The following is a 23,921-nucleotide window of genomic DNA, read 5'->3' on the forward strand; positions in this document are numbered from 1 at the left end:
GAATAGCTGGAGTGAAGCGCTACTAAATAATGGTATTTCTTATAACTGAGGAAAGGACTCCTTTTTTTTTTTTTTTTTTTTTTGCATTAATTATGCGTGATTCCTGTTTTGGATGCTCAAACGAAGGCCTGATTTTCAGAAGAGCTTTGAGTGCACTGTTCCCTCGAAAATCAGGGTCCAGCTATCTCAAGTTGGGTTGCACTTTAGCAAATGCAGGCTGCTCAGATTTTACTTTGTACTTTCCCAGCTCTCAGGTGAAAACCAGAGAGCAAATTGGTTCTGTGATGACTGACTCCTAGGGTCTGATGAAGAGCACTTTCGTACTAGAATCTGGATACTAGGATCTGACTGCCCTGTCTCGTCTCTTCTGTAGGCATTCATCCCTGGGCAAAGTGGGTTCAACACTCTAGAATTCTAATCTGGAATCATTTTATCCTCTTTGCACAGCTATAAATGACCGCACAAGGCCAAGGCAACGGAGAATCAGGCATTAGATTTCTTGCAAAATGGAAAAGTAATGGTGTCTGAAACTTCCCTGCCCTTCGAACTTGTGTACATATGGAGTCATTCCTGATTAACTATCTCTGAGTAACTCCACGTTGGGACTCTTTTATTCCAGAATAAGTGTGTCCCCATATGGAGTTACTCAGGGATAGTTAATCAGGAATAACTCCATGTGCAAACAAGTCCTAAATCACAGCAGTGATTAAGTGTGTGGTGTTCCCAGTGAAGGGGTGAGATTGGCATTCTCTCGGCTGAGTGAGACAAGACCCCACTCCTCCTTCACCTTCCCCTGTCCATCCTAGGGAGTAAAAGTGGGAGAAAAATGACTGCAGGTAGAAATATGCGGGTTTTTTGGGAAAAAAGACGACTTAATAAAAGATTACAGCTCCCTGTCAGATCTCATAGCAAATGGAAATAAAGACAGCTAAAAGCACCTTAAGTACTCCTTTGATGCTCACAAGTCTTCAAACTCGGTTTGTAAAATGCTGTGACTTAGCAGCTAACAAAATGGGTATTGTTTATCTATACTAGTGAAATCGTCTATCCAGCTTCGCAAATCCACTCTGATCCCCTTCCGCGCTCATTCTCAGCTTGCATGGTGTTAGAACAATTGAAGAAGGAGGAAAAAAATTAAGATCCCCCACTGTGCAAATATTTCTTTGGAGGAGGCAGACGAGGTTATTTAGTCTGGGAGAGCCGCCATGTTCGGAAATGTATTCTGTTGACTTGTTTTCCATAACAGCTTAGCTCAGCCGTGTTCTGGACTTGGATATGAAGAGCTTGAGAGCAGGGTCAAAGAGTGGCTAGTTTGCGATATGCCCTCATATTGTTGGCTAGTTCTTATTGGAAAGGGTCTTTTTCTACCTGTCCTCCAGATGAGAGATTGTCAAAACCACAGATAAAACAGAGAGCCATCTGCTGTGATGCTGGGGCATTCTGGTCTGAACCAGCTGGAGCAAGGGAAAAGATCCTAAGATCAGACATATAGAGCTGAAAAGCAGGGCATCCCAGACTTTTCCAGTTTAGGGTCAGGTGGCCACTTGGAGAAGATCATGTACACATGAACAAGCAGGAATCAGTCACTGGGGCAGAGCCAAAGCAGGGCAGAAGGACAAATGCTGTGAATAGAAGACGGAAACCATAGGAGCAGAAGGGGAAGTTATGGGGATAGAAAGGGAACCAGAACCTTTTCAAAGGATGTTTTCTTAAATAAGTCTGGGGGCCACTAGAGGTTTTTATCCCATCTCTGGTGAGGTTTAGGTGATTTTGTCTCTCTCTCACCTTCTAAACATCTGGGAGCCCAGGTGGAACTGCCCCTGGCAAAGTGTTTTAAAGGTCACTAAGAATGCAGTGGAGCTAGAGAATGAAAGCAAGGGAGGGAAGTTGAGGTGGGGTGGAGGAAGAGAGACAAGGAGAAGGGAAGGGGAATAAGTTTAGAGAGAGGAAGAGAACTTTGCAAGGCAGAGAAGAGGGAGGCGAGCGCTAGGAATCACATATTGAGGAAGGATGGTCCGCACTAGCCTGAGACTCAGAGACCGGAGTTCCATTCCTTTCTCCGCAATTGGGTTGCTCTGTAGTACCAGGTTACAAAATATATTGGAAGGACAGAACAGGTCGTGCTGGTGGGGGAATGGCACTATATGTGAAAAAAAGTGTTGAGTCAAATGAAGTAAAACTCTTAAATGAACCAAACTTTACCATAGAATCTCTATGGATAGTAATTCCATGATTTAATAATAAGAACATAGCAGTAGGGATATATTACCGACCACCTTACCAGGATGGTGAAAGTGACTTAGAAATGCTCAGGGAGATTAGAGAGGCTATAAAAATTTTAAAAAATCAATAATAATGGGGGATTTCAACTATCCCCATATTGACTGGGTACATGTCACCTCAGGATGGAATGCAGAGATAAAGTTTCTGGACACTTTAAATGACTGCTTCTTGGAGCAGCTAGTCCTGGAACCCACAAGAGGAGAGGCAATTCTTGATTTAGTCATAAGTGGAGCACAGGACCTGGTCCAAGAAATGAATATAGCTCAGTTGCTTGGTAATAGTGACCATAACATAATAAAATTTCACATCCCTGTGGAGGGAGGAGGGGGACACCAAATAAATCCACCATTGTAGCATTTAATTTCAGAAAGGGGGACTACACAAAAATGAGGAAGTTAGTTAAAGAGAAATTAAAAGGCCATAAGTGAAATCCCTGCAAGCTGCATGGAAACTTTTTAAAGACACCATAATAGAGGCTCAATTTAAATGTATACCCCAAATTAAAAAAAAAATAGTAAGAGAACCAAAAAAGTGCCACCGTGGCTAAACCACAAAGTAAAAAAGCGGTTAGAGGCAAAAAGGCATCCTTTAGAAAGTGGAAGTTAAATCCTATTGAAGAAAATAGAAAGGAGCATAAACTCTGGCAAGTGAAGTGTAAAAATATAATTAGGAAGGCCAAAAAAGAATTTGAAGACCAGCTAATCAAAGACTCAAAAAGTAACTGCAAAAAAAAAAATGTAAGCACATCAGAAGCATGAAACCTGCTAAACAACCGGGGGAGGGGGGACACTGGATGATTGAGATGCTAAAGGAACACTCAAGGAAGACAAGGCCATTGCAGAGAAACTAAATGAATTCTTTGTATCAGTCACTGAGGCTGAAGATCTGAGGGAGATTCCCAAACCTGAACTATTCTTTTTAGGTGACAAATCTGAGGAACTGTCCCAGATTGAGGTATCATTTGAGGAGGTTTTGGAACAAATTGAAAAATTAAACAGTAATAAGTCACCAGGACCAGATGGTATTCACCCAAGAGTTCTGAAGGAACTCAAATGTGAAATTGCAGAACTGCTAACTGTGGCATGTAACCTATCATTTAAATCAGTTTATGTACCAAATGCTTGGAGGATAGCTAATGTGCCATCAATTTTTTAATGGCCGGTAAGCCTAACTTCAGTACCAGGCAAATTGGTTGAAACTATAGCAAAGAACAGAATTATCAGACACATAGATTAACACGATTTGTTGGGGAAGAATCAACATGGTTTTTGTAAAGGGAAATCATGTCTCACCAATCTACTAGAATTCTTTGAGGGGGTCAACAAGCATGTGGACAAGGGTGATCCAGTGGATATAATGTAATTAGATTCTCAGAAAGCTTTTGATGAGATCCCTCACCAAAGGCTCTGAAGCAAAGTAAGCTCTCATGGGATAAGAGGGAAGGTTCTCTCCTGGATCAGTAACTGGTTAAAAGATAGGAAACAAAGGGTAGAAATAAATGGTCAGTTTTCAGAATGGAGAGAGGTAAATAGTGGTGTCCCCCAGGGGCCTGTACTGGGACAAGTACTGTTCAACATATTCATAAATGATCTGAAAAAGGGGATAAACAGTGAGGTGGCAAAATTTGCAGATGATACAAAACTACTCAAGATAGTTAAGTCTAAAGCAGACTGCAAAGATTTACAAAAGGATCTCACAAAATTGGGTGACTGAGGAACAAAGTGGCAGATGAAACTCAATGTTGATAAATGCAAAGTAACACACGTTGGAAAACATAATCCCAACTATACAATACTATATCAATAGGCAGAAGGTTTAAAACAAACAAAAGGAAGTACTTCTTCACACAATGCACAATCAACCTGTGGAACTCCTTGCCAGAGGACGTTATGAAGGCCAAGACTATAACAGGGTTCAAAAAAGAACTAGATAAGTTCATGGAGGATAGGTCCATCAATGGCTATTAGCTAGGATGGGCAGGGATGCAACCCCATACTCTGAAGTGCCCCTAGCCTCTGTTTGCCAGAAGCTGGGAATGGGTGTTAGGGGGATAGGTCACTTGATGATTACCTATTCGGTTCATTCCCTTTCAAGCACCTGACATTGATGATGGACAATTGGTCTGACCAGTCTGGCTATTTTATGTTCTTAATCTGGTGGGTGACCCAGTGCTCCCAATCAACCTTTACACTTTGGGAACTAACTAGTAGTTATTGCAGGTAATTTATAAGCTACTGTCACACCCCTCCCTCCCTTAATGCTTGATCCTTTTTGTCTGTTTGGTGGTGTCCCAGATCGCACACTGTTCTGGAAGAGAGTGAAAGATTCGCATTCGAATTCAGGACCTATGCTGAGAATGTGTGTTTGGAAAGTTGCTGTGCCCAGGATTGCCAACTCTTGCGATTTTATTGCGATTCCCACAATATTGGGGGGGTGTGTGTGTTGGTGGTGGTGTTTTTTTTTTAAAGCATCAGCACCTTGGTTCATTTGCTAACATGAGAAGCTGAGCTTTCACTTATAAAACAAAACAAAAGCAAATTTCTCGCTGGCATGGTTGCAGAGAAAACTTGAAAATATGAAGCGAGTGCATCCCTCAAGGCTATAAAAATCAGAAAGTAAATAAAAAGAACTCACACTTTATTTATTTATTTACATTTCATGATTTTGAAGCCAACCTCATGATTTTTTTTGAGCCTGACTCATGATTTTGAAGCATACCTTTTAGATGCATTATTGTTATTCTATGTAACATGGCGGGGACTGTCCATGAAGCCATAGACACTATGGATTAGCCCAACACTATTGCATTTTGAAAGGCACATTGAGCTCAATAAAAGCTTTTTGTTGGAAGTGAAATTTTGGATTATGTTCAAAGACTCTGCTTGGAAGAATTGCCTGCACACACTGTCCTAACTATCTGTATATCCTTGCCAAGCCACCTGTCTCGCAGTAGCAAGGGTGAGGACAACAAAATTAGCCCTCAAGTTAATACATTTATTCCTCCATTTATATGATAAAAGTAGTCTCTTGTCTGTGACAACCATCGGCTGGCATAAATCTCAATAGGCAAAGGTTAGAACATTCCAGCCCTCTGGATTATCTGTTATCCCGCTAAATTGCCTGATGAGTAGGGTATCAGGTTTTATTAATCTTTCTGTAATTTTTTTTTAATATTGAGCTTAAGGCACTCACTAATGAATCAGTTTTAATTTATGGGCTAAAATAAAATCCTCATTAAGGCTGACAAACTGTAGCCTCAGGTAAACACAAAACATTTCCACTCAGAGCTAAGTGAGTTCTACTCTGGATGCTGGTGCTTCTGCCAATAGAAAGGTGGGGTCAGAGGTCCAATGTCATATCAGAGGAAGAAGCATTTTAGTGAAAGTAACTGCAATGCTCTATCCCCGAGGAATTCTATATCCAGTATGGAAAGGGATGAAAACGAAGGAGTGTATTGTCACTTTTCCCCCTGAACAAACACTTCAGGAATATTCTGTTTAGAACCACTGTTTGCTAAATTAGTCTGTATCCCAAACACATTAATCAAATATTCCAATAGCTCCTTTAGGAACATACCCAGTGCAAATGTTTACTTTGAACTTTGGATGTACACACACATTTTTCAGTAACACTAAGGGGAGTCAAATGGAGGCCGTATCTCTGGACTCAATACTGCAACCATTTATACATGCAAATAGCTTCACTTACGTGATTAGCCCTGCTAACATCAAAGAGACTATTTGCCTGAGTAAGGTAGCTCTTGCCTCAATGTGTCTGTAGAATCAGCTCTCCAGTGAGAGCAAGCTTACTTTTGGAAATATGTAATATCTGAGTCACGTGCATTGTAGCTCTGTATGACAAATGTAAATGTACTGTGTGCATTTGGGTGTAAAATACCATTCTTTAGGCATTAAACAGAACAGCTCTGTTCTTTAGACAGTTTACTTGATGATTGATTGTTTCTTTCCTGTTTGTCACTGTTTCCAGTCACCTTTTTGAATTATACGTCATTATTCTATAGAACACTATTTAAAGGGACACTGTTGATATGAAAATCATATTCTTGTTCATTTAAAAATATTTGTGTTTAGTTACAACTAATACTAAATTTGATATACATTGATTTACTCTTTGCACTTTGTCTTGAACAGTGCAACTTAAAGTTACCTTAGATTTCTGTTCCCATTCATTTTAGCACAATGCAGTTGAGTTTGGATTTCCAACATTGACAGAGAGTGTTTTTAAAAAAATACAACTCCTGTTTCCAATGAAATAAAAACAACATTAAAACATTTACAAGCAAAGAAAAGCCACAAAATGTTGGGTTTAAATTGTCAGCATTTTTCAATTAATGGGTACAATAATTTATAATCAAGTCACGGACACAGTTAATGCAGTGCTTTGTTTAGATTTAAAAGATTGATTATTGTCTTACTGACCATGGATAATCTAGTTCCAAATGTTGGGCCCAGTTGTGCAATTTTTAATCATGCTAGTCATCCTTGAAAGGGTTGTGGAATCAGGTCTCTTGTCTTTTGAACAAGTGTCTCTATAGTGACATATCTGTGACCATTTAGTATAATTTAAGGCCCTGATCCCGCAATCACTAAAAGACGTGCAAAAGTGTCTGCAGGATTAGGGCCTAAATAAATTAATCTGTCAAGGCTCATATTCTTATCAATAATCTCGTTGACTTCAATGGGAGCCCCTACAGGTATGAGAGTCTGATTGCATAGATCCCTTTGTAGGATCAGAACCTCAGTGGATATTTCAGCTGCATGCTACATGCTTTACATTTGCTGTTGATGTACTGGGTACACTGAATGGATACACTTCAGACGTTCACTTGTATAACTGTCATACAAAAAACAATAAAAAGGAAGTCAAAGCTTAAAAAAAGAAATCCCAAACAGCTTAAAACTATTAGCTCTCAGTAGCTTAGATGGAACTAAAATTATAATGGGTAAAAAAGCACTTGAGTGACATAAGAGCCTATGCCCCATTTTCAAAAGTGATGTACTCCTACGCTCCATTGAAAGTCAATGAGACTGAGGCAGGGAAATCACTTTTGAAAATGGGACTTAGATGCCTAAGTAACTTGGACTCTTATGAACATTTTACCCAACATCTTCTCCATCTGTATTTTGATTGTCATTGTCTTTGCCTTTCAGATGCAGTAATCGTACACAGTGCGCAGTGGTAGCAGGCCCTGATGTGTTTCCAGACCCTTGCCCGGGAACGTACAAATACCTGGAAGTGCAGTATGAATGTGTCCCTTACAGTATGTATAGTAATATATTTTCACTTCTCATTGATAGAGATCTCATTTTGCTTGCAGATTAGGCCTTGAACCCATGGGGGGAAAAAACAAACCACCATTCAATGACAAAATTGGCAAAAGTGTATACACCACACCAGATTCAGTTGATGAGGGTTTGAAAATCTCACTCACTGTGTGATGGATGCTCCTGTTAAATGAAACACTACTATTAATTAGGGTATTTTTTTTATTGCTCACTATACAGTTTTCTGATTGTAATTTGTATATCAAAGTTTTTTTAGACTGATCTATGTTATTTTAATTAGTGCCATTTTATCGTTACCTTTTAAGTCCCATATAACATCTCCTTGCAGGGACAAGCAAATAGGAAGCTAATTGATGAGAGCATAATGTTGATGGTAGGAATTATGAAACTGTAAGTTTGTGAATTGATTAAGGGGACTTACATGCAGGCCCTGAAAGCCTTACTTTTTTTCTAGGTTTAGAAAAACTTTCATCTGTGGTTGTCGTATTATATTTTTAATAGAGCAAAATCAACATTACCAAAAAGTAAAGCATGCCTCAGAATTTGCTTTTCATAGCAGCAGGACTCATTTACAATTCTGCTATCAAAAAAATTGTATATCGCAAAGAGGAATATAAATATTTGGTTAGCAATAGTAAAGAATCATGTCATGCAAAACTAAATCATTTCTCGGTTTCTTACCCTGGATTTCTTAAAGCTCTCAAATTGTGCACCTCAGGGAACAAACTAGGCAAAACTAAAATCACCCCTGGTCTTCCCTAATTAGTTTAATATGTGTGGGATCGAGTAGTGAGAGCCAGCCAGAAAACACTTCATTCTTCTGAAGTACGGCAGTTGACCCGTGGAAGAAGATAGCTGGGATCATAAACAAATAGGCTCGTGCTTGGATGTCAAGCCACTGGAGAAGGAATGTGTCTTGTAAGTGACAAACGTGATCTCCTCAGGGAAAGTTATGAGCTTCCTTGCTCATGCTTCCAGTCCCTCAAACTGTACGCACCTCTCACTGAGGAGCTGGCTGCCCGTCTGCCGTGGGGACTGAAAGGGTTGAAAGGTGATGTGGCTGTCGAGAGATGACTGGGAACTGAAAAGTGAGGGATGCAATTAAAACAAAAGCACTCACTGCCCTTGTCCCTGAACAAAAGTGACATACTCCGCCAAGGGATCCTTAGTCTGTCTCAACCAATTGGGGAAAACAGGGCTCAACATTAGGACTATGTCCATGTCTGAGTATTAAAAACAAAAACCATGAAGCTTCTAGATGCAACAACTGATGTCTTACATTGGGGCTGATTCAAAACCCATTGAAGGCAATGAAAAGATTGACATCCATGTGCTTTGGATGTGACCCATAGAGCTTTATACAAAATTACTAGTTTGCAGGTGACCTACTAGCAAGGCCGTGTTTCATTTCATTACCAAACAAAAAAAGTGTGTGTGGGGGGAGTGGGGGTGAGGAGGTTGTACTTACCATAAGTCGTATTTCTTACAATTTGCAATTTACATGGCATGTATTATTTCCTCCTGAGATCATTCTGGTAAAGAACTAGTCATTACCAATAGCCTTTGTTGCATAGAAAACAAAGAAGAATAGTGGTGCATTGTTAGAAAGGTAATATGTGAATATTATGCCCTGAGGTGCTAATCGGTCTTATGTGCAAGATGTAAAATAACTCTTGCGGCAGGCTGTTCTGTACCAAATGTACAGTAGGGATTGAATGTTTTTAATGATCCAAATGTGAAAAATGATGCCTTTAAAATCAGGTTACGGTGTTTGTATGGCTGTGGGTTTTTTAATACCTACTCGAGTAATCTTTATATACTGCTGGAGGCAGAGATAATCATTGTGGTGAATTCTGACTTTTCCTAGTTCTGATTTGCAAAATTGCAGCATTTGTGATTAACATTTTGGGCCAGATCCTCAGCTGGTGTATAGCTCCATTAATTACAGAGAGCTACACCTCCATACCCCAGCGAAGGACGTGGCACATTGTGCGGGAGTGTCCGTGTCCATGTCCCCCCAAAGGCAACAGGTCTAGTGAACTGAGCACAGGGCTTTCACACCAGGATTTCTCGATTCTGTTCTTTCCTGTGTCTGGCGTTGGCAACGTGTTACACTTCTGTAGTAGTTTGCAAACACTATTTAGTTATGCCCCACAACATCCCCACCGCATGAGGCAGGGAACAATCATCCTGTGGCTTTCACAGTGAAAGTGGTTCACGCAGCAAGAGAGTGTCAAGAGCAACGTTACAATCCAGGAGTGAAATCCTACCTCATTGATGTCAATGACAAAACCGCCTTTGGCTTTAATGGGACCAGGATTGAACCCCAGAACTTGTGCTTAATCCACTGAGCTGCACTGCCCCTAGGGAAGTCAATGTGAGTTTTGCAGTGTCTGTTTCCTCTGAAATAGGGATGATAACACTTTATTTACCTGATTATCTACCACATGGCTTTCTTGCTGACTGTGAAGCTGTCACACCATTTACTAGCAGTCTCATTTGCTGACTTGTAGTGGTGTATGGGGGAGGGGTTTATCCTCTGAGAAGCCAAACAGGCCAGTCATCTGACCACTCATTCTCTTCGTGTGAGAGCACCATCTGGGTCACTTTCGGGGAGGAACTCAGCTGGGGAGATGCAGTGAGGCCAATTCTGCAGCCACAGCCATCAGTAGGGCATGCTGTGCACATACAAGTATCAGAGGGGTAGCCGTGTTAGTCTGGATCTGTAAAAAGCAACAGAGGGTCCTGTGGCACCTTTAAGACTAACAGACGTATTGGAGCATGAGCTTTCGTGGGTGAATGCCCACTGCGTCAGACGCATGTAATGGGAATTTCTTCCAACAAGACCTACCTAGTCGCTCCTGCTTTGGGTTTAGTCTAGACGGTGAGGTTTAGGCTGTCTTTTCAGTGCCTTACAAGTTAAAAGTGGCTTGCACAGCACCACTGAGTAAACCTGAATTCCTTCTTGTCTATTTGCCAAGGTAAAATGGACTATGGTTTTTGGGCAATTTCCTGCCTCCATTGTAGATTTTCCATGGCATAGTGGGGCTATTCTCAGGAACCGCTTGGATTCAGACTGTTACTAATGCTGGAAACCTAGTGCCCTGTTACCTTTTTGAACTAAGCTTTGCAATGTGCTATTCTCCTAAAGAAGTGCATCAGCTTTTGTAATTAAGGCATTAATGTTTCATCACACATTCCATTAGAATGTAATCTCAGCCTGCTATGTCTAAGTTGTCAGTTTACTCCGTAAGGTTTCAAATCATGGGCTATATATGTTGTCATAGCATTAATGGAAATATTCGCTGAACAGCAAAGGAAAGTTGAGTATATGTTCCAGTAGAGCAGCATTTGGGAATTGTCTGTAGTGTGATGATATAGCTGACCTTGAACACTGATGCTCAATAGAACACTGTTGTGCCTGTTCCCTCAAAGAAAAAGATATGGAATATTTTAAACTCTCTCTTGGTTCCCCCGTCCTGCCTTGCATTGGTTTTGTTTTTTCTCCTGTTTCTCCAAATTTCCATAACTTCCATCAGTTGTAGGAAGACTTGCTGGTGACAGTGCATTGTCCACCGAAAGCCTCTCCATTTCTTTCTGAAAAATGTAGCCTCTTATGACTTTACCAGCCCATGTTCTCTTTTGAAAATGGCTGCTGTATTATATATCCCTAGTCCTCCTTTCCACCAGCCTCACTCACTCTGGGAATTATTTGTTTTAAGAAAAAAAATGGATCTGGCTTCTGACGAGGGATAGATTGTCCTGCCTTCTCTCCCCTCTGGCTAAGCAGGGCTAGTCAATATCAACAGGTGACCAGTCCTCTCTCATGCCTATATTTTTAAATGCTGACAAGGTGATGGGGGTGGGGGAGAGGCAACACTTAACTATCAGTCATCTCTTTGTTAAAGACTGGTTTAAAAAAATCATAGATGTTGAATTCACATTTCCCTGTTGTGGTATTGATGAAAAAAGGGTAATTTCTTTGCTAGAAATACTCTTTTTATTGCTTACAGAAGAGTGGGTTGGCTTACATATCAATAAAAGTGAAGGATGTTAAGTGTGATGTGGGAACAGAATTCAATAAAGTTTTATTGTATCACAAGTGGACAGAAGTGCGTTTAAAAACATTAAATGAAAGCTCACAATATCTGCTCCGCTGGACCTTAGGGCCAGTGAATAGACAGATAATTGAATAATGACAGTTTTAAGAGAATCCAAGCACTAGAAAGCAATCTGATATTTTTATTGCTTTAAGATTGCTGAGGGGAGGGAGAAGATGAGAGAAAATTGCAACCTGAAAACAATTTAATGAAACCACTTCTCCCAAGAATACTGGTCTTAATTATTTTTCAGTGCCATACGATTTTTGAATCCTGTATCCTCACCTCCCTTGCCTTTCTTTGTGGGGGTTTCCTTTCTGCAGTTCTTAACCACTGACGGCTGAGAAACAATGTTTTCAAGCTCTCACAGCAATGCATTGCTGGATGCCAGTTTTCATTACATAAATGGTCCTGTGGTTCCTTCAGATTCCATCCCTCTGGGTTATTCCCTTCCCAGGGGGCAGGCCATCCCTCCATGCTCTCCCCACATCCCCCAAGAGAAAATAACAAGTGTTCCTAACGGGTTAAACATGGTTGTGTACACTCTGGTTTGGTAATGAAAGCATCCCTGCTAAAGCAAAGCTTCCCGTGTTCTACTTAGTTAAATGAATGATTTGTGTGTGTAGGCTGGGGACCATAAAAATACTAACCTAACCACCCATTATGGTTATTTCTTATTCTGAGCAAAGAATCTTTACTTTGTATCCTGCTGACAAACTGCCTTTCTTCCAAGGCATACAATTTCATAGGCATTGCAGCCAAACAAACGAAATCAAAACAAAACAAAAAAATCAGTTTTGTATTCATTGGAATTCCCAGATTCCCTTGTTAGTTCTTTTTCTTCCTCGGAGTCAGAAACAAAGGACGCATTACTTACCCCACCAATCTCCTTTCACTGTATTATTGGTGGGGAGAGTGCACATTTACAAGTGCTAACAGAAATGTGCCCTTAATTGAAATAATCTAATACTATGTGGATTTTGCAAATCAGCAGTCTCTTAGTCTGCAGGTTTAGAGATCAGCATAGGCGTGCACACAGTTTTCTAGAATGAAATAAAAACTGATACTGGTGTTCAGGAAGAATAAATATTTTAGATGAATCAAGAAATTTAGGAGATTGAAATTTAAAACGAAATATTGAGAGATACTCTGGGAAACAGATTCACAAATAAGAAAGGGTATTTTTCCTTCCTAGGTTTGGTTTTAAACTTGAAGGCCCAATTTAAAGGAACTAAGCCTTTTTAGCAGGTGTTAGTGGGCATAATTTATACACACATGTCAGAGGCCTGCTGAAAGCAATGGAGTTGTTAGAGCTTCTCAAAAAAGAAAGGTTGAAAAGATCTGTTGTAATGGGTTGATACACAACCTAAATATTAGGGTTGCTACCAGCTCCCCCTGTAATTTTCAGTGTGCTCCTAACAAAGGCCCATTTAAGCAGCTCAAAGCCATGTGTTTTTTAAATTTCTTTCTGATGTTTATCAATCTGCACTAAGCATTGCCCAACCAAGGAGCCCAGTAGGTCTCATAGAGGAGAGGTGACTGGGGCAGTCTCTTTCAGGGAAGGTAAGTCTGCATTCTCTATCTAAGGTACTTACTTGGTTCCCCTTATTGTAATATTTGAGCACCTCATATCTATTTATCCTCATAACACTCCTTTCAGGTAGGAAGTCCTATTATCCCCCTTTAACAGATGGGAAACTGAGGCACAGAGAGGCCAACTGATTTGCCCCAAGTCATACAGGAAGTCTGTGGCGGTAAGGGATTTGAACCTAGGTCTCCCAAATCCCAAGCTAGTGCCCTAGACACTGGACCATCCTTCCTCCCCATGTGTTGCTATTAAATGCCCCTGTCGGTTAGCTGCAGAAATGGCAACACCATCTCAAATGAGTTGCACATGCTTCGTGGCAGTAAGGACACAGCAGCATTCTCTCATTGTGGGTACAACTGTACTTAAGGAGTGTGTGCTGAGCAAAAATCCCACACCTAGCTGCCTTCTGGTCCACCCATTGCAAACGTCAGAAAAGAAATATGGGAAAGAGAGCTGAGATCTCCATGAGCCTGTCAGCTGATCTCTGATTGTAGAGCTTTTATTGCACAGTGGTGATGTGTCAAGGGCAGTAAGAACACGGCTTGTTGGACATGTATTAGCACTTAGAAAAAAAATCTTATGGCTTGTAAAGTGAAACGATTTTTTATGGAAGAGTCATGGAGAAGGAGTATAAACCCAACCACTGCTTTTTTATTTTTTTAACAGAATCACTTGTCAGACTATCACCAGCACTTTAAACTGACTTCCTGATTTATAGAGATTGATCGATCTTAGACCAATCATAGACCAGACTTTGATCTGCACATCCTCACCATTCAGAGGTGGTAAAGGTTTTGGGTCAGGTGCATTTCCAAGCTAAGAACATAAGAACAGCCATAGTGGGTCAGACCAAAGGTCCATCAAGCCCAATATCCTGTCCTCTGACAGTGGCCAATGGCAGGTGCCCCAAAGGGAATGAACAGAGAGGTTATCATCAAGTGTTCCATCCCCTATTACCCAATCCCAGCTTCTGGCAAACAGAGGCTAGGGACACCTAGCCATTGATGGACCTATCTTTCATGAATCTATTTAGCTCCCTTTTGAACCCTGTTATAGTATTGGCCTTCACAACACCCTCTGGCAATGAGTTCCAGAGGTTGACAGTGCGTTGTGTGAAAAAATACTTTCTTGTGTTTGTTTTAAACCTGCTACCTATTCATTTCATTTGGTGGCCCCTTGTTCTTGTATTATGAGAAGGAGTAAACAGCACTTCCTTATTTACTTTCTCTATACCACTCATGATTTTATAGACCTCTATCATGTCCCCCTTAGTCGTCTCTTTTCTAAGCTGAAAAGTCCCAGTCTTATTAATCTCTTCTCATACGGAAGCCGTTCTATACCCCTAATCATTTTTGTTGCCCTTTTCCAATTCCAATATATCTTTTTTGAGATGGGGCGACCACATCTGCACGCAGTATTCCAGGTATGGGCGTACCATGGATTTATATAGAGGCAATATGATATTTTCTGTCTTATTATCTATCCCTTTCTTGATGATTCCCAACCTTCTGTTCGCTTTTTTGACTGCCACTGCACATTGAGTGGATGATTTCAGAGAACTATCCACAATGACTCCAAGATCTCTTTCTTGAGTGGTAACAGGTTATTTAGACCCCATCATTGTATATGTATACTTAGGATTATGTTTTCCAATGTGCATTACTTGGCATTTATCAACATTAAATTTCATCTGCCATTTTGTTGCCCAGTCACCCAGTTTTGTGAGATCCTTTTGTAGCTCTTTGCAGTCTGCCTGGGACTTAACTATCTTGAGTAGTTTTGTATCATCTGCAAATTTTGCCACCTCACTGTTTACCCCTTTTTCCAGATCGTTTATGAATATGTTAAATAGGACTGGGCCCAGTACAGATTCCTGGGGGACATCACTACTTACCTGTCTCCATTCTGAAAACTAGGAAATAGTTTGGTGGAAGAGGTACGGCATGACCAGGGAATGTTTTACATATTCTGGAAGTACTACTGTATTATGAGCTTAAGGTTTGTGAGAATCATGGATAATATAATGGAGAGATCACACAGGCTGGGTGGAATGTTAGCAAGAGCGCTCCCAAAGCTAAACGTTGCAGTAATCTTGATTTTCAGAAGAGGGGGGAAAACATTTTTTTTTTTAAATTTGGCCAGAAGCAAAGTTTTGTTCTTTGAGTAGATGCAACGGTGTATTCCAATTAGGTGTATTCCATAATTGCAGCCCTCACCAAGACCCATATGAGCTCCAAAGCTCCTGAAGCATCGGTATCTGTAAAAACAATGGCTAATACTGAGAACAATGGGAGCTGTTGAGTGCTGAGCACTTTTGAAAATCTGGTGCCCAAACGGGAGCTGAGTTCTACTGAAAATCAGTCACTTAGTGTTAGAAAAGAAACTGGAGAGACTTAAGCCATCTATACTACTGTGTAAGGCCCCAATTCAGGAAAGCACTCAAGCCCATGTCTGTCAATCCCTGTTCAGTATCGCACTTAAGCATATGGTTAAAACCTATTAACTTCAGTGAGACTTAAGCATGTTTTTAAGTTCTCTCTTAAATAGGGATGCTGTCTTGAGAAGGGGCCTAAAAGATGATTCCATGTCTCTGCAATAAAACTGGGGGGAAAAGGGGAAAAAAGGAATATTTAAAATGCTCATGACAATTGTGGGCATAGAGCTGACAATCTGTCCCTCGGGGGAAGAGGTGGTGGGGAACCTGCCTAGAAAAAACGAACAGTTGATCTTGAAGACTGTTTTTGCTGAATTTGTCCCAGAATGTTCAAACGGAAGATAAATAGCTTCAACATTCTAACCTCACTTGAGAGAGGGAAATCTGTGTGGCTGGGTTGTTCTCTAACTGTAAAATTATATTTAGGCTTGGAAGGATTAGTTTTTTATCGGTAAATGTCAGTAAACATCAATTTCACTGTACACTCAGAAATCAATGAAAAATATATCCATCGATGGTAATCAAAATGTACAGATAGGTAAAGTAAGAAACGAGCTTCTTGAGAACTTATTAGAGTTTGGTATAAGGATATTTGTGTTTTTTAACTGTTAGAAATCTTCAACTTTTCAGAATCTCTACATCTACCATTATTAAATATTTATTTCCCCCACCCCATTGTGTAACCCCCATAATATCCCACAACTGTGAAAATTTAAATTGATTTTAAAAAATGCTTAAAACCCATAATTTTGCATAACTTTGAGAACTTAAATACTTATAAATCTGCAAAAAAAATGCTTTAAAATAAACACGAATACTGTCTATTGAAACTAAACAAAAAAAATTGCCAGACCTAATTATATTGCATTGTTATCACCAGAACTTTTAAAAATCATACACAGGAATAGTACTTACTTTAAGTGTGCATACAATTCAGATTCTATTGCTCCTTTGGGTACTTGCGCTCAGTTGGGCTATTTCCAGGCAGTAAGAATATACTTCAGTTAGGATTCAAAATACAGTGACATCTATTTTTCCCTAGTAGGCTTCAGTGGGACTACTCATATTGCAAAGCTTGGTACCTTGCTGGATCAGAACCTAACTTTTTCCCCTTTTGATACATATTATAAACAAATAATCTAAGCAAACAGAATTTATTGTATACATTTATTAAGGCAATATTGTCTTGTTGTTAGGAAGAGCACAGTCTGTTTCCTTATGGACTTGATCACCAGGGCCATAGCCTTGTTTCAAAATGCTAAACTGCCATGACTATGTATTGTAGACAAAGTCAGCAACAGAATACCTTTCAGGTTCCTGGGTTTATTTGTGTAGCTTTTCTGTTTAAAATGGCTTATCTACTGTTTCAAATAGAATAAATTAAAATACATCCTGGTGTATTTTGTAGTTATGGCTAATTTAAATGATGTCTTAAGGCTGAAAAGGGTATCAGACTTATGGAAGATATGTTTCCGTTTGAGTTCACACTACCCTTTTGACTCAAGGACTAGCCCAGACCTAGCCCACTAAAGTCAATGAGAGTTTTTCCATTGGCTTTAGAGGACTGTGGATCAAACCCTTAGTTGCTAGGGTTAACATTCTGGCCCAACTGAAGTCAGTGAGAGTTTTGCCATTAACTTGAATGAGGCCAGGATTTCACTCTTGGAGTTATAAATTGAGGAATTTGTGGCATGATGGTAAGACTGGAAGGAGAAATTCCTTTCCAATACAGAGAGAGTGTAAGTTTTTCTACAGGTTGGTTGCTCTCTCCGCCCCTTTCCCCCAAGTGGCACAATTAACAGTTGATGAAGTTAGCAAAGTGTCAGAAGCAGGTTCAGAAAACACCAGCAACCATTTCAGTGTGTTACTTTATACTAAGAGGGGAGAGGAAAATACTGCTGGCGTGGTGTATTTCTGCATTTGGGCATCTTTCTTGACCTCTAGTCAGCCACTCCACACAGTGCCGCAAACATCTAGCAGGGCTCGCTTGTTCTTAGCAGTCTGATGGAAAAAGGGGCCAGATGATATTAATTTTGTCTTGGATGATACTGACCTAAGTTAAGCATGCTGTCTGCGATGACTCTATAAACCAGGCTTCTACAACAGTATGTACGTGAGAGAAGACAGTTGATTGTCATGATATAATGTATAGAAGGAAAAGCTCCCAGGAATTGCTTACAACACTTCATCATACACACACTGATACTCATGTTAAATGGCTTTTCACAGTCAAAATCAGCCCCAATCTCATTAATTATGAATGGCTGTTGTGTGACAGATGGTATGTATTACTGTTTTTAAGAATGAGTGATAAGTGTAAAATGAGAAACACATGTTGCTCGACAGCTTTAGCTACCATGTATCGAAGAGAACCAACTTTCCCCCCTGTTGGACAGCATCCTGTTTTAATAACCTTAAGATGGAGATCATGAAATATACCGGGGTAGGAAACACTGGACAAACATAGACTCTGATGTACGAGGATGCAGCTCGCACTGAGCTCACTCAGGGTTTCACCTGTTTGTGCCAGGGCTGCAATTGGCCTTTCTAGTACGAATATTGATCAGGCACATGGTTTTACTAAGAGCCCTTAGCTTGTGGAGATACACAAGTTTAAACAATGTGTCTTGAAGGGAATGAATAGCTTAGGTCAGTGCTTTAGCCAACGGTTGACATACACAAAATTTATAGTATTCTTTAAATAGTCTGATTTCCTTCTAAACATGTTTCTATAGAGTTACTTTCTTCATGAAATAGGTTTCAGAAACTCTTGTACACGCACAATAATTGGGGTGGGGGTAGGGGGAGGGTAGTATAAACAATTCTTTTAATTAGATGTAGATAATAGGCTTGTGAATACTAATTTTTATTTTGCTGATCTGCAGCCAGATAATTGTCAGAATCAAGCCTGACCATTTCTTGCAGGATGAGGGCCTAACACAGTAGCAAGAGCACAGTAGTTACAAAGTCTTTATTACTTTTACAAAACATATTCTATGAACTTAATTACTGTAATGTGAAACATTATAACACTAAGCTGCATGTGGTCAGAATAAATGGATCAAATATATTTTGTGATACAGTAGTAGCCTTTAAAAAATAAAATCATGTTGATTTGTTTGCTTGCTTGCTTACTTGTAAAGTGAGTTTGCAATGTGTAGTAAGTGTAAACTAGTGACATTTCTATGGCATGTTCTTTTCTCTTAGGGCTGAGATAGGGAATGAAAAGCACACATGTACTTCATTTTGCTTTTTTGTATTCAAGCTTAACATTCATAATACAGCAAAATGTTATTTTTGCTTCTTAAAATCAATCGTATTAGTTATTCCCGTGTTGAATTTGGTTCTTATTCAAATACACTAACTGCTGTCCTTGAAAAGAAATTCTGGCTCAGTTTCTTTACAACTCAGCCTTTCTTTAGTGCCTTGATAACAGTGTTATCTTATTCCGTAATGCTTCACCATACAGAGTAATCTAAAACCCAGGGAAGCATGCCAAAAGATGCTAGAAAAAAGGGTCTTTACAAAAGGCTGGACTTTTCCCTCTAACACTGCAGAGTTTGCATTGCTCTCTCTTATTCAAAGAAAATGAATAATTCAAAATAAATTTGGAAAGTAAACAGAGCAAGATTTGTTTTTGGAAAAGTGCATTAAATTTGATAACGTATTTTAGTGGGTAAAAGTTCTTTCCTTTTCAATTTTGTCAGATAAAATTGGATTGCACTACTCTTTATTAGTCAAGGGGTGTGTGTGGGTATTTATTGCCCCTTGTCTTTAGTCCCATCTGACTGAGGCTATAATAGGCTCTTAAGGACATGTCCTACTACGGTATTCTGGCAGGTTTCCCCAGTCTAAAACCTCCCCTCCTCACCCAGATCCATGGTAGCTGAGCTTGGTGCAGTGAGCTTGTGTGGAGGCTAAAGAAATTCTCCTCCATAGGCTTCAAAATTACAACAGACAGTCTTGGTCACAGGTACCCAACCCTGGAGGCTGGCACTATCCCTACCACTCAGCTTTCCCGTGGAGGCACAAAGCACCCCTGCTTCCCCCATAACCCACTCCTCCCAACCGCCAAATCTAGCTGCATGAGGATACATGGGGGGACAAATATCTTGTATCTGAGGTCCTCCATCATCAAAGGGGGGATTCATTAGGGGTTGCCCCACAATAAGGACACATCATCAACCATAACATATACACAAGGAGCAAGAACCCTATTCTACCCTTAAGAGACTTCCAGAGTGAAGTAATCCATCTCCTTGCTGACCTATCACAAAGAAACAGTGGCTGTCATGAGAAGACCCCTGTATTCAGGGTGAGAGTCACCCTCCACCTTACGATTGGCCCTCCACAGCCTTTCCACGCAAGATAAGGACTGTACATGTCAGGCTAATCTACATGCCCACGCTGCTGCAGCCACCATCCCGGTGCCTCTTAGAACAGATTCACTGCCTTCCCAGCGCCCTGAAATGACAGCCACCCCTTCTGTCCCACTAGAGCTCCAACGCCTTCTGCATGCTATGTCAGGCAAGTGCCAGCTGGCGATGGCTGGGGCTGAAGAGACAGATGTACCGTTGGGATCTGTTGGAATAAAGTGCCTCTGCTCCAGAACAGCAAAATGACAGGGTACCACTGCCAGAGCCAATCCAGAAGGAAATAACCACCTAGGCCTTCCCTTTCCTCAGGTCAGTCTTTCTCACTCCCTGTGTGTCCAGATGGCCTGTTGACTGAGCAGTCTATTCCACAGGGAAGGTGTTGTCGCTCAGGTTTTGTCTCCAAGACAGTAAATCTGGCTCCCCCTATGCATACATTTTCCACAGATTGAGAGAGCAGACTTCAAGGCCTCCTTGTTATATCTTTTCCCCTCCTGATGGTTAACTACAGCCCAAGTCTGGCATTTCAGGCCAGTGGTTGGAAACGGCCTGATCTAAGTCCTTGTCTTCAGGATGGATCATTAACTTTTTCTGCCCTGGCCTGGTGTGGGAGTGGTGTACATTCCATCACGTTGGCTTTCCCCACTTCATAAGAACATAGGAATGGTCATGCTGGGTCAGATCAATGATCCATCTAGACCAGCATCCTGTCTCTGACAGTGGCAGAGCCCACTGCTTCAAAAGGAATGAACAGGTCATTATAGAGTGATCCATCCCTTCTCATGCAGTCCCAGCTTACAGCACTCAGAGGTTTATGGACACACACATCATGAGATTGCATCCCTGACCATGTTGGCTAATCGCTGTTGATGGATCTATCCTCCAAGAACTTATCTAATTCCTTTTTGAACCCATCTGGTCCTGGTGACTTATGTGTCAGTTTGTTCCAAAATCTCCTCTCTTGACACCTCAATCTGGGATGGTTCCTCAGATTTGTCACCTAAAAAGAATGGTTCAGGTGTGAGAATTTCCCTCACATCCTCTGTAATGAAGCCTGATGCAAAGAATTAATTTAGCTTCTCTACAATGGCCTTGTATTCCTTGAGTTCTCCTTTAGAACCTCAATTGTCCCAGGGCCCCACTGGCTGTTTGGTAGGCTTCCTGCTTCTATGTATTTAAAAGAATACAGTTCATTTTTGTGTTTTTAGTTAGTTGCTATTAAAATTCTTTTTTGCCCTGCCTAATTATACTTTTACACTTGACTTGCCAGAGTTTATGTTCCTTTCAATTTTCCTCATTAGGATTTCACTTCCAATTTGTAAAAGATGCCTTTTTGCCTCTAGCCACCTCTTTTATTCTGCTGTATACATGATTTTTTTTTGTTCTCTTACTGTTTAGCTTATGTAGGGTATATATTTCATTTGAGCCTCGATGGTGTTTTTAAATAGCTTCCATGCAGCTTGCAGGCATTTCACCTTTGTGACTGTTCTTTTTAATTTTCATTTAACTAGCTTCCTCATTTTGTGCACTTCCCATTTTTGATGTTGAATGATACTGTTGTGGGTTTCTTTGGTATGTTTCCCCCCGAAAGGATGCCCAGTTTAATTATGTTATGGTTGCTATTACCGAGAAGTTCATCTATATTCTATTGTTGGACCAGATCCTCTGTGCCACTGAGGACTAAATCAAGAATTACCTCTCCCCTTGTGGGTTCCAGGACCAGCTGCTCCAAGAAGCAATAATTAACGGTGTCTAGAAATTTTATATCTGCATCCCATCCTGAGGTGACGTGCATCTAGTCAATATGGGGATAGTTGAAATCCCCCATTATTGCTGAGTTTTCTGTTTTTGTAGCCTCTCTAATCTCCCTGAGCATTTCACAGTCTCCGTCACCATCCTGGCCAAGCGGTCAGTAGTATATCCCTACAGCTGTACTCTTATTATTCAAGTATGGAATTTTTATCCAGAGAGATTCTGTGATACAGTTTGATTCATTTAAGATTGTTGCTATATTTAACTCTCTGCTTTCTTTCACATATAGTGCCACTCCTCCACCAGCACAACCTACTCTGTCATTCCTGTATATTTTGTACCTTGGTATTACTATGTCCCATTGATTATCATTGTTCTGCCAAGTTTCCATGATTCCTATTATGTCAGTATGTTCATTTAATACCAGGCCATTTGCCCATCTTAGTATTTAGCCTTCTTGCATTTGTATACAAACACTTATAAAATGTGCCTAATATATAGTTGTGTCTTCAGATGATGTAATTGAACAGGACTCCTTTGTTTGACTGTTTCTCTTCAGTTCCCATCTGTACTTTATCAACTTCTCTTCTCTGCTCTTTACTAGGATATAGAGTATCTCCTTTAATAAATCCTCCCTCAGGGATGTCTCTGTTCAAACCATGTGCTCCTTGGCACCTGTCGGCTTTCCCCCAGCCCTTAATTTTACATGCCAACAATCTGGTTCTGTTTTGGTTTAGGTGGAGCCCATCTAGTCCTGAATGAACTGTTCCCCAGTTCATAATAAACCTAAATCCTTCCTCCCAACACCATTGTTTCATCCATGAAGTGAGATCCTGCAGTTCTGTGAGTGTGACAGGCCATGTGTATGGAACGGAAGCAATGCAGAGGATGCTACCGTGGAAGGCCTGGACTTTAATCTCTTACCTAGCAGTGTAATTTTGGCCTCCAGGATCTCTCTTGCCTTTTCCTATGTCATTGGTGCCTACATGTACCAAGACCACAGTCTCCTCCCCAGCACTAAACCACAATCTGTCTGGATGTCTCAAGAAGACTGCATCCTTCACAGCCAGCAGGCAATTCACCAGGCAGTTCTCCTGGTCATCACAAATCCAGCGATCTGTATTTCTAATAATCAAATCCCCCTTTACCGTTATCTGTCTCTTCCTAATAAAAGGGTCCTTCCCCCAGAGAGGTATCCTCAGTGCGAGAGGATACCATGACATCATCTGGAGGGAGTGTCCCAATTATGGGATCCTTTCCTCTGCGCAAGTTTGATGTTCTTTCCCTAGGGGCTTGTCTCCGCTTATTAGTGGATCAGCGCTCTGGTGATCAATCCACCGGGGGTCGATTTAGCGGGTCTAGTGAAGACCCACTAAATCAACTGCCGATTGCTCGCCCATCGACTCCGGTACTCCACTGGAACAAGAAGCATAAGGTAAGCTGATGGGAGAGTGTCTTCCGTTGACCCAGCGCGGTGTAGACACCGCAATAAGTTGACCTAAGGTACGTCGATTCCAACTGCGTTATTCACGTAGCTGGAGTTGCGTAATTTAGGTCGACTTAGTCCCGTAGTGTAGACCTGCCCTGAGTCCGTTCTACTGTGTCCCTGAAAGTCTCCTCTATGTGTTTGCCTGTCTCCCTCAGCTCCTCCAGTTCAGGGACTATGGTCTCAAAAGTCCATATGCCGTCTCTGAGGGCCATGAGCTGCTTGCACTGAATATACTCATATGCCGCCTGCTCACAAAGCAGGTAACTATATGTGCTGCATTCAGTGCAATAAACTGGGTAGCCCCCACTCTGCTTCTGGACATCTGCCTGCATTATTTTAACTCTGGCAGGGTTTTTAAAATTATTTTGGGTGGAGGTGTTATTGGCTTAAATTTAGTGTACATTTGTTAGGCCTCTCACACTCTGTCTCTAAACTTCCCTGTTTGCTTCTCCTGTTCGCTAGCTCCTCTGGTTGCTTAAAAGCTCACTTTTTAAACCCCTGTTCTCCCTGAGTTTTCCCTGCCTCTTTGTCAAGGGATCCTAAAGAGCTTACAAATCAAAGGAGAGCACATTAGAGCATCCTTAGTAAGCTCCCAC

General features: G+C 40.8%; 1 protein-coding gene across 17 annotated transcripts in view; it reads left to right on the top strand.

The window, feature by feature from the left end:
• Positions 1 to 23,921, top strand: part of ADGRL3 (adhesion G protein-coupled receptor L3) — a 452,742-nt gene that overhangs the window by 101,887 nt on the left and 326,934 nt on the right. For all 17 annotated transcript variants that reach the window (XM_065405560.1, XM_065405559.1, XM_065405564.1 and 14 more), the window contains exon 2: positions 7,455 to 7,564. In XM_065405560.1, the coding sequence (XP_065261632.1) occupies positions 7,455 to 7,564 (110 nt within the window). The remainder of the gene's footprint in view (positions 1 to 7,454; positions 7,565 to 23,921) is intronic.

This window comes from Emys orbicularis, chromosome 5, assembly GCF_028017835.1.
Source record: "Emys orbicularis isolate rEmyOrb1 chromosome 5, rEmyOrb1.hap1, whole genome shotgun sequence".
Classification (NCBI taxonomy): Eukaryota; Metazoa; Chordata; order Testudines; family Emydidae; genus Emys; species Emys orbicularis.